Source organism: Trypanosoma equiperdum, assembly GCF_001457755.1.
Source record: "Trypanosoma equiperdum strain OVI genome assembly, contig: ctg_1655, whole genome shotgun sequence".
NCBI lineage: Eukaryota > Euglenozoa > Kinetoplastea > Trypanosomatida > Trypanosomatidae > Trypanosoma > Trypanosoma equiperdum.
In genome coordinates, this window is record NW_027123677.1 from 12,063 (window position 1) to 22,861 (window position 10,799).

The following is a 10,799-nucleotide window of genomic DNA, read 5'->3' on the forward strand; positions in this document are numbered from 1 at the left end:
TTTGTTTGTTAGTGTGCCACCACGCATTAGAATACCAACACATATTCATATATTTATACGTAATTGTATTCAGCAGAGTCGTGTCAACTGTCATTATGACGAGTGAGCGCGTGGAAAGTGTGCTGGAACTCATTACATATACGAAAGGTGTTGCAGGCGCTGTTGTGTGCAACCGCAACGGTGAACCAATCCGTGATAGTTTTCAAGACTTGGATCGAAACCGTGCCGTGGCGTACAGCAACATGGCAGCCGACCTCGCGCGTGATGCTGCTCTTTTGTTTAGTGCGGATGAGTCTCTTGATGCTGTGCGAGTACGATCCCTCAACAACGAAATTATTATCAAATGCCACGAGGAATTCTTGCTTGTTGTGATACAGGAGCTCACGAAGTGACGGAATTTGACTCTTTTCTCTTTATTTTTTTTTTACCCGGTCCTCCTTACAGTCACTGTTGCTACATCACGCTATTTGCTTATGCTGATGCGTTTGTTATCTTGTCGTGCTACCCTATTGGAATGAGGTCACCGCATGTGTTTGGTGGTAGAGCCGTTCATTAAGTCGCTTAGTGACGTGCTATTGTCATTTCTTATCTATTCTCTGCCATTCATTCAATTATTATTTAATTCATTCACTTGATGAAATTGTTCACATACACACACACACACACACACATACACATACAGGTTTTTCGTCCAGCTATTTCTTTAATTTCTTTAATTTTCTGCTTTCATTACGCTGTCCATTGAGTAGTAGTTGAAAACCATATCAGAGGTGGTACACACGTTTCGTTAGTATTCCCCTCGTTTCCTCCCCCTCTGCAGCGTGCTTCAAAACGCTTAGAGGTACCGGAGTTTTCTTTTTTTTTCCTCTCTTCAAGGGGGAAGGGAGGGAGGGAGGGGGAAGGTACTTTCTCCTTTTTTTTTTGTTCTATAACTGCTGCTGCTGCTGCTGCAGGTAACAAAATGATCCGTACCACTCATTTGATGTTGTTGCAACGCGGTGGAAGTCGCCGAATCCCACGTTCCATTACTGACATGCCCTCTGCCTCGCTACGTCATGGTTGGGGCGATATCGGGCGGATGACTCCGCAAGACCGCCGTGAGTTACTGCGCGGTGAGTGGACCAACGCCCGTCCAGTACGTTTAATTCCCAATCCTGTTGATCGTGACGCCGGTGGCTTCGTGGAGGGCGTCTCGTTCGCTAATGATGATGAAGCGGCTGCTTTTTTAGCTCAGGAAGACGCCGACGACGCGGTGGAGCGGACGGTCTCCACCATGCAACTTGCCCGTCACTTTTTCGAGGAGCTGGCGTTAACGTCGGATACGGAGGTTGATGTGGAGAATGTTATGGAAGCGGACATTGAGTCGGATGAGGAACGAGCGGAGGAAGCCCGAGATGCTCATCGCCGTTTTTTCGCTGAATATTACGAGCGGCAGGGGTTGGTAACGGGGGCAGAGGGCCAACGTCTTGTTGACATCATGACGGGACCACCGGGTCTTTTGCTCATTGTGAACTCCGCTTTTCCATTTGTCCGTTTTGTGACCCTCTGGCAGTTGCTTCGGCACGCACAAAGTGCTCAGAGTTCGGGCCGCGGAGCCGTGTTCACACAACACCCCGCTCATCCGCTGCTCTTTTCTGCAGAATTATTTCCCCGCCAATCCACTTGCGACCCAATGGCCCTTCTTAACACATCGAATTCTCCCTCCGCTCTACCACCTAATGAACCTGCAGGTGTTTCGGTTAATGAGTGCGTCGTTGCGCAGCGGCAAGATGACATGGTGGGAGCGGAAACCACCTCTCGTGAAGCGGCGAGTTTGGCGTCGTTCCTGGAGGATGAGATATCATGCGTCCCAGAGGTGAGTGGGGTACACCAAGTAATGAAGAGCTCACCTTTGACGATTGGTCACATGTATTGGTTGCAGCGACAGGTGGCTGCTGATACACTTATTGATTCAGATCTTTTGGGTGTGTTGATCCCTTTGCTGTTGAGAGTCACTAGTGCCGTCGCTGATACGCAGATTATTCTTGACATGTCTAGCCGATCGTACCGCATGTCTGAGCGTTTTTACAGTAAAGACATCGCTAGTTACATGGCGTATCCCAGTGAAGGAGGGGAAAGTAGTGTAGGATATGTCGTTATTTCATTAGTGTCTCCAAACCGTAAGGTTGGTTGTGTGGTTGGTTCGGGTACGAGCAGTGTGGCAAGCCGCAAGTGTCATGTCAGTGCTCGGGCAGATGAGGAAGACGTCCCCGCGGCCAACAGCAGCGCAGAGGGTTGTTTGAGGAGTGGCGCGGTTGAATTGCAGTTTAGCACGGGTTATCACGCTGGTGTTGAGGGTCACGTGTTGCTACGAGCCCCTCCGCGTCAAGTACATGAGGGGTTACGTGGCAACTGCAATTATGTACTGTGCTGCCCAGATACAACCGCCGACGGTTGCAAGCCCCGTTATGCATTAGGTGTTAGTGGTGCCATGGAGGGGGAGGAGGAGGGGGAGGGAAATGCTGTGGTGAACCGGTTTGTGTCTGTCTGTCCGAGAGTCAACAAACTTTTCCATTACCTGCGGTCGGAGTTGATGCAAGCCCTGCAGTACGCAAATCCGCGATGTGGGCGTGTTGTGTACGCGACTCACAGTTTGAATCCCCTAGAAAACGAGGCGGTAGTGGCATCTGTGCTTACTGATCTTTCTCGCGAAAGCTCCGATCGCGTTTACCACCTCATTCCACTTCCAGAGGGCGACAAGGGACCCTTTCAACCACTAGAAGGTGTGCAGGACAAAGAAGCATTTGATACTGATGCATTAACTTCACTGTCTTCGATTATATCTGGAGGGCGCAGTGGGCTACGGTCTTGGGTTCCACTGGAGGGCGGCCAGCCAGAGCAGGATCCCTCGTACTGTGATGATCGTATTGTTGCTGATGTTGCTCGTTGCTCGTGGCGCAGTGATCCGCTAAGTGCTGTGGAGGATGTTTGTTACGTTTGCGTTATTGAAGTGCGCACAAGTCCTAACCGTGTTTTGCCTGCAACTTTCGCGGACACTCCGGGATCCGTTCCCACGGGTGAAATTAATTCCGAGGTTCATTGTACGGATACCTTTTTCCCGTGGTGCGATTTGGGTCACTTGCGTGAGCATTGGGGGCTGACTCTCTGCTGCATATCAGGGGAGAACAATGAAAGCGTTAATAGTGGGTGCGTAGCGTGTACGGTTGCGGTGAAACGTGTTGTGGATATGCTTGACAGTCGAAATAATCACGAAGCGGGTTGTGGAGTCGTAAAGTACGGTATTCGGGTGGATGAATGCCCTGCAATTCATCGACGCCCTAATGAGGGTGGGGATAGTGTTATGGTACGTGCTTCGCTCAGTGGTACGTTGTTGTCGCTTGCCTTGTGTGATTCTGTGAGGGAAGAGCATCGCATCTCGCGGGTGCTGTGGATCCCAGCCGTTGCCGTGATTGAGCTGTTACACACCGGAAACCTTACTTCAATGCGTCTTCGTGAGCTGCAAGATGCTCGGCGGGGTGCCACAAACACGTTAGCCGATGTTGGTAACTTGTTGGCAAAAGGCAGTTGCACTGTTTTTTTAAGGGTGGAGGTACCGAAGCCCTTTTCTTCGGTGGAATCACATGAAATGGAGTTACACGAGGATTTGCAGGCTGAGTTGCGTAAGTTAGTTCTGGTGGCGACTGCGAATATGAGCTACGATGCTTCTACACGGAGTCCTTTTATTGTCTTCAAGATAGAGGGCATGACATCGCATGAGCACAGTGTCTTGAGGGAGCGTGTGGTGGCCATAAGCGATGCGTTGCAGTATTTATTGCGCCGGCTCGGTTACCCAGCGGATATATGGGACCCAACGTACCGCGACAACATTCCGGAAGCGACGATGCAGGATGACGAGTACGAGGTGGAACCTTCCTCTTCCTCCCATTACCAATATAATGGCGAGGGTGATGAGGACGATGGACTTACGACTGGGAAGGGTCATAGTTTACTTGGAAGACAAGCTGAGCTGCAACACGAGCGCCGGATGCAGCGGATGGAAAAGGCGCTGCGTTCACTAGGGGCTGCTGTTGACGGTAGCGCTGTAAACGACTGGGAAAAGGATGTCCAGCGTTGGCGGCGTGGATACCGCCCATTATCAGTGGGACGTCACGGGAAACACAAGCCATAGGTGGTAGCTTTGCTTGACTTTTCTCGTTTCTTCGAGATATCCTCCCGTTGACCCTCGTCGCTCTTTGTTGTTGTTTTTTTTTGTGTGTGCTGAGGTAGTGCCTTCTCTTGCTCTACCGCTGTCTAAATGCTTGTTGACTGTTTCTCACATTTTATCACAATACATAGCGATCCTGTTTATTCTGTTGTTAGTTAATTTTTATCTCTTAATTCTCAGTGAATTTCCCCTCTTATTCTGCATGTCACCCTCCGCAATAACCTGGACACTTTGGGTACTATATTTACTTAACAGCCGTCTGTTTTTGTTTCAAATTTTGCTCCAACGAGAAGTACTGGGTAGTGGAGGTTAGCGCGAGTAGTTCGCATTTGACATGAATTATTCAACCGGGTACTCTGCCGCGCATTCATTAGGGTCGACCGAATCTTCACCAGCCCCTGGGCCTGTTCTTCATGCACTTCTCAATAATTTCGAGTTTTTTTTGCTCGTACTCTTTGCTGTGCTCTGCCAGTTTATTGTATTTGCTGTATTGGGCCACACGGGAGGTGAGGTCCCAGGCACCCTTTTCTTTCCTTTCCCTCTCATGAGGCCAATAGTCGACAGCATCGTGACTCCAATGGGACGGGTGCTCGGAAGGCAACAACAGGTGTGGGTAGGCGTGGATTATGAGGATGACGCTGTGGATTATGACTACTTGCACGGCACCGGCCATTGGACAGGGGAAAGTAGCACTTAAACGGTAATAGGCAAAGGGGTGATCCCCTTCCCCCTTGTATTTTTAGTTTATTTCATTTTTTGCTCCCTCTACAATTCCGTTTATATCGGATGTGGTGATTAATGTTGTGCTGTTTTTTTTTTTTACTTTTTTGTTCCCTATTTTCGACGTTGTGTGTCCATGTTACTTTGGGTGTGCCACACATTTATCGCACTCTCTTGTGTAAATGACCTACTATTAAATGGCCGGCATGATCACCAGGGAAGGTGAAGGGGAAAATTTGCTTCCGCTACTGTTTATTGCACAGGGTGGGCATCAACGCTTCCAAACAGGCACGGGACCTTTGAGGGACCTGAGGGAAGTGAAGAAAGGCGCATGCGCATTCACGCCGCTGGCGTGCACCGTTACTGCTGACATATAAATAAATATAAACAAATATATGTACGTAACGGTGTTTATGTGTTTGTGGTGAGGGGACTTGAAGTCGGTTGCGCTGTGTTCCATGTTGATACCTCTTTAGGGGAGTTATCATGGGTGAAACGTCTCCCCCGTTTCCTGTGGCTTCTGCATCGCGTTGGATGGACGTGTTTATCCGCCTGCCCCTTAGTGGCGAGCCACTTCGTCTTGAATAGAAATTGGTTGGTTTTCCTTCTCTTGTGTTTTCAGCCGCATCGTATTGCTCTGCTTTTCCTCCTAATGCTCTTTGCGTTTTTCCTGTTTCCACCCGGTCGTGAACTAACTCATTGGATTACTGCAGATACCATAGCGAAAGCACACACAAGTACGCACATATAAATATATATATAAATATATATCTGTTTCTGTGAAGAATCTCTGCCTTACCTTGCGGCAGGAATCTCCACTAAACAGAGCAAAGCACTACCGACGGAAAGGGAGGAGGAGGAGTACAAGAAAGTAGGAAAGGAGTTAGCTGCGTATACATTATATAGGTGTAGTAGACAAAGACAAATTAAAGCAAAAGGAAGAATCTCACGTGGTCCTCATGGCACCTCCAAAGGCTTCACTCCCCGCCCGTGTTATCGCCGGTGACTTCTTGGGAATCAACTGGAACAAGGTGACATGGATGGCGCCGTACAGCAACTTTTACCCGATCACCGTCTGCGGTGGGTTTGGTGGTCGAATGTGGTCTTCCTTCATTCAATACGGTCACTTCCACAATCGCGCCACACGTATAGTGCTGCGCAACGCTGTGCTCAGCATCCCTTCAGCTCTCGCTGCATTTGTCATGATTTCTAATGTTGACTGGTTTCAGGCATTGCAATGCGCCTATTATTTCCCTGGCTGGCAGGTGCCTCGCTGGGCCTCGGATAAATATGCAGAGGAAATGGTCTTGCTTTCGCGCAATAAACCTGGTGCGATGGCTAAGCACCACTACGCTGGACCTGTTTCAATCCCCGGAAGTGAAAAGCTCATCACGGAGTAATCAAAATACCGAGCTGATTATGCCTGTGGAGCGGCTGGTCGTTTTTTTTTTGTATGCGGTGGTCCGTATTTGTTGCATAACGTGTGGACAAACTAGTGAACAGGAATTGTTAATGTTATTATCATCATTACTGTTTTATTAACGTACAGGTACATATATATATATATATATATATATATACGTATGTGCATATGTGCTCAGTGTGATTGTTGTGGTTTGCCTTATTCCGACCGTCCGTTTACTTTAAATTTGTTTTGTTATTGTTTGATGTTCCAATGTAGCTCACAGTGTGGAGCTCTGGGTTGAATTGTTTATTACCGCGACGGCAGACCGAACTGAATTTCCCCCCTCCCCGTCGTGTTACTCTAGTATGATTGTAGGAGTAGGAGCCAGGGATATCTTATTTTTGTGATGTAGGCCAAAATAAAAGAAATTATTTTAAAGAAAAGGCAGATGGGAGCTAATGTCCCGCGACACCACTTTCCTGTTCACCTTAGGAATGGTAACGAGGTATGTGTTTCATGTTTGTGTGCTGTCATCATTTTGAGCGCGTGTTGTTAATTTTTCTCCTTTTTTCTTCCTTATTATTGAAACAAGTGTTTAGCTTGAAAGGAATATGCAGTAAAGTCATTTCAACAGTGGTACACGTTTCTCCCCTCTTTCTTTTTATTTAGCACACCAACTCATGCGCTTGCAACGACGCGAGTCGAATCACCTTGTGGTGAAGTGACGAACGGGCCGCCGTTACGTTTCCAACCCGTCAGGAGGAGAAAAGTTGGAGGATTATTTGGCATTTTCTCCCCTTTTCATTGGGAAGTGGTTAATTTTCTGGACTGCCAACACTGTCAATCTCACGTGCTGAAAAAGCGCTGCTTGTATGCTACACAGTTTCATCAGCTTTTAGGACCGCGAGGATGACCACCGCGCAAAGAATGATGTTGTTTTGAATTATAAGCAGAAGTATAGAGCGGTGGCGTTGTGCATTTCGCTATTTACATGGCTATTGTGATATATCGCATCCCTTTTGGTATTTTTTTTCTTTTCCTGCGTTGAAAATAAGTTATTTCTTTCCTTTTTTTGTTTTTTTGTTTGTTCACACCGTCTGTTCGATAATTCAATAGACACTGAAAGAATACAGCAACTGAGGGGCGTGTTGTGTTGTTGTTGTTGGAGAACTGTGGGCGAAGAAACGGTTCATAGTAACGGTCAGGGCTACTTGCGCAAGAGCAGGGTCAGTGATCCATACAAAATACGTAAACATATACATACATCCATACATAAATTCGTGGAGTGCGGAAATTAGTGACGGCAACGGCGACGGCGTCCAAAAAAATTGAGGAGGATCCATGTGCCTTCCGATCATCCGCTTGCGCAACGTTGACCTGAATGCGTCTACGGTAGCTGATGACCCCATCAATGCCTCCTGTACGCTGTACTCATTCCTTCGTCCCGTTCCAACACCCACTGAGTGTGAAGCGGCAATGGAGGTTTTCAAGTGTGCTGTGCGGTCGAAAGGGTCCTCAGGGGTTTTGTCATGCAACAATGCGAGGGTTGTGAATCTCATAAACGCTTCCGTGCAAGACGGTGTTCTTCGTAACCCACCGAAAGTAGTGCCGAGCGTCGCGCGCAGTTCACAGGTGTGGCGGACATTTCTAAGGGGAAAACGAAGAAACGCAGGGGCCCACGGTCAGGTGGCGGAGACCGAAGCTGAAGGTTTAGGAACTGGTTCCAGCAATATCTTGTCAACTGGAGGAGACAATACGCAGATTCAAGCGGAGAGGTCTCACACGCCTTCCATCAGATTTGAGGGGAGTCGTGGTCACAGCCGACACGAACATGCGGAGTCCCAAATCGATTCTTCTCATGTGGAGGTGGTGAGGGAGACTGTGTCTATGTCCGCGGCGCGCTTCAGGAGTCCATACGAACCGGTGGGTGTTGAAACAGAAGAATATACAGTTGCTTGTTATTTAAGTCCAGATACAACTCAGGATGTTGGCAGCGACATACGTAACGGTCGCAAGAGTGAAATGGGGGTTGAGAACTTGAAAGATGTAGAGAGGTCTTCAGGTACAGGTAATGACGAAGAATGCATTAGCGAATCGGAGCGGATATACAAGCCACATCCTGTGTTGTCTCATCTTCTCGAGCAAATACGCACAACACTTCCTGTTGAAGAGGATGAACTCGATAGAAGAGAGAGAGAATTTAGCACACTGATGGAGTCAAAGGCAGCGGCACTCCACACCAAACTGGAGAGCGCTCTCTCGTCTGTTCCACCGGAGGAAACAGAGACAGTGGCATTCTTGCAACACTTGAAGACTCGCGTAACTGTGGCGGAGAAACTCTTTCAGGTCGAAAGACACGAAGAGGAAACGATTCAGATTGCGCACTGTACGCTTATGATAGAGGTTGAAGCTATGCGTAGGACACTTAAGGGTATAATGGCTCTCGTTCAGAAGGCGGAGGAACGCCTTCAACGGGAGGGGCCCCGCGCGCCGTATCATGCTGAGGAATTACATTTCATGGCAATGCTTCAGCGGGCTCTGGAAGGTACCGTAAACCCCTAACGATAGCGAAAGATAGATGAATCTAAGTAAGTCCCTTTGGTTCAAGGGAGAGGGATGTCTTCAGTTTGTTTTTTTTTTTGTCTTGTGGTCACCTGCTCTTCCAGGTGAGGTAGTGTCGGTTGTTTGAGTTTTCGGTTAGATTCCTGTGGGTGATCGCCATTATTGCAGCAAGTAAGGTGCGCTTCACAACCCTACCGTTATTCTCTTTTACCCCAGTTTGTTCCGTGAATATGTTTTAATACCCCTCCCACTCCATTTCTTTACTAAACATCAGGAATCAGAGGGCATGCCAGCAAAACGCAAAGGCAAGATTGCAACGCCTCCGGTAAGCATATTAGAGACTGACGGGTTTGAGAGTGCAATTTTTCGCCGCTTAGTTGCCGCTCCAGATTACTCGCTAGGGAGTGGCGGTGGGGAGATCCTCGCGACTTGGAGTTTGCAGTCTGTTCCTGTTATTGCAGCGCGCAACGTTAACGAAAATAGTCTCCCTCGCTTGGAATATAATACACCTGCTGCATGGGTGAAACTCCCCTACCCCGCTATTGATATCGCGTGGTGCCCTTTTAAGGAGGGCGATGAGTCTGCGTCATTTCTCACTGCCACAAACAGTTTACCGCTGCAACTGTGGGACGTCGAGGACGGTGCGCTCCGTGCGTCGTATTGTTGTTCAAACACCATGGGAATGCCGGTACATCCGCATTCTATCCTATGGTCCACTCACCGGGAACTGATAGCGGCTGGTTATGGTGGACCTCATGATGATGTACACATCAGACTTTATGATGTGCTTCGTGAGGGCAACTGTGTGGAGTCTAGTTACCGATCACCCTGTTCGAAGGGCATTGTCTCTGCACTTGCTGATGGCCCCACTCCCTACTCCGAAAGTTTGATTCTGGCCGGGTTTATTCGTAACGGAAACGTCGATATTATCGACACCCGCCACTGCGGAGCTGCAGCCGTACTTCGCGGTCTAAGGTCGGGTGTAGTGCAGATACTTCCCCATCCAACAGTTGGTCATCTCGTCTACGCCTCGGGCCGATTGGGGGAAAATCGTATCGTCTGCTGGGATATTCGCAAGAGCAACGACATGTTGTTAACGTTTGAGCGAACCGTGCGCACGCAGCAGCCTGCCATGTTTGGCTTCGTGCGCCGTAAGGACGGGGGGTCTCAGCGTGTTGATTTAGTTTCGGCAACGCATAGCGGAGGCGTTTTGGTGTTTGATGCATGTACGAATGGGAAACCGCGGGGGGTTCAATCACAATTAGGTCCAACGGCTGGGTTGACAGTTCTGAGCCATGAAAGCCCGACGGTGGCAGTTACGGTTGGTGAGGCCCGCTATATCGTGAGGGATAGATACGAGGAAAATGCCGCATCGCCGTCGCACATAAATGGTTACGGTTTGAAGAGGAGTCGGTCACAGTTACGTAAAGGTGATTTGGATACTGAGAATGATAGTGGGGATGAAGGAGCTGGTGTTTCCACCTCCACCCTTGGTGCTGCTATTTTCAATGTCTGAAATAATTTTTAAAGAACACTTATTTGTTTGGATATATGATGCGGTTGCGCCAACTGTGCCGTTCCGTTGGCCTCCTCACTTATTTGTTGCTTGTGTTAAAAGTGGGCACCGCTGATGGTTACATCGCTTTTAACCGCGGGTAGTCTCGGGTTTAGAGAAACGGGAAGGGGCTCAGCATGTTAGCATGTGTTGGGGCCAATATTTTTGCGTGATAACGTTGTTTACCTGACGAACGTTAGCTCCGTACGTGATTGGTTGGATGCCAGATTGCCGTCGCTGGAAGTTTGCCGGGCCTGGTTTCACATGGGTAAAGGTAAACTGATCTGCATGAGACAAGTATGGTCCGTCGGATGGATGAGGGCTTTGCCGTATGAACTCCAAAAAAAAAAAAA

At 48.6% G+C, this 10,799-nt stretch overlaps 6 protein-coding genes across 6 annotated transcripts; all 6 read left to right on the forward strand.

The window, feature by feature from the left end:
* Positions 1–95: 95 nt before the first annotated feature.
* TEOVI_000500200 (Roadblock/LC7 domain containing protein, putative) lies at positions 96–392 on the forward strand (the record flags this gene model as incomplete). The annotated part of the gene is made up of 1 exon (XM_067222553.1): positions 96–392. The coding sequence occupies one exon, from the start codon at positions 96–98 to the stop codon at positions 390–392; it is 297 nt and encodes a 98-aa protein (XP_067078654.1).
* Positions 393–961: 569 nt separating this feature from the next.
* On the forward strand, positions 962–4,168 carry TEOVI_000500300 (uncharacterized protein; the record flags this gene model as incomplete). Its single annotated transcript, XM_067222554.1, has 1 exon — positions 962–4,168. One exon carries the CDS (start codon positions 962–964, stop codon positions 4,166–4,168), a length of 3,207 nt encoding a protein of 1,068 aa, XP_067078655.1.
* Positions 4,169–4,538: 370 nt separating this feature from the next.
* On the forward strand, positions 4,539–4,901 carry TEOVI_000500400 (uncharacterized protein; the record flags this gene model as incomplete). The annotated part of the gene is made up of 1 exon (XM_067222555.1): positions 4,539–4,901. One exon carries the CDS (start codon positions 4,539–4,541, stop codon positions 4,899–4,901), a length of 363 nt encoding a protein of 120 aa, XP_067078656.1.
* Positions 4,902–5,883: 982 nt separating this feature from the next.
* Positions 5,884–6,324, forward strand: TEOVI_000500500 (uncharacterized protein; the record flags this gene model as incomplete). The annotated part of the gene is made up of 1 exon (XM_067222556.1): positions 5,884–6,324. The coding sequence occupies one exon, from the start codon at positions 5,884–5,886 to the stop codon at positions 6,322–6,324; it is 441 nt and encodes a 146-aa protein (XP_067078657.1).
* Positions 6,325–7,670: 1,346 nt separating this feature from the next.
* TEOVI_000500600 (uncharacterized protein) lies at positions 7,671–8,891 on the forward strand (the record flags this gene model as incomplete). Its single annotated transcript, XM_067222557.1, has 1 exon — positions 7,671–8,891. One exon carries the CDS (start codon positions 7,671–7,673, stop codon positions 8,889–8,891), a length of 1,221 nt encoding a protein of 406 aa, XP_067078658.1.
* A 286-nt stretch (positions 8,892–9,177) lies between these two features.
* Positions 9,178–10,407, forward strand: TEOVI_000500700 (uncharacterized protein; the record flags this gene model as incomplete). The annotated part of the gene is made up of 1 exon (XM_067222558.1): positions 9,178–10,407. The coding sequence occupies one exon, from the start codon at positions 9,178–9,180 to the stop codon at positions 10,405–10,407; it is 1,230 nt and encodes a 409-aa protein (XP_067078659.1).
* Between the last annotated feature and the right edge of the window lie 392 nt (positions 10,408–10,799).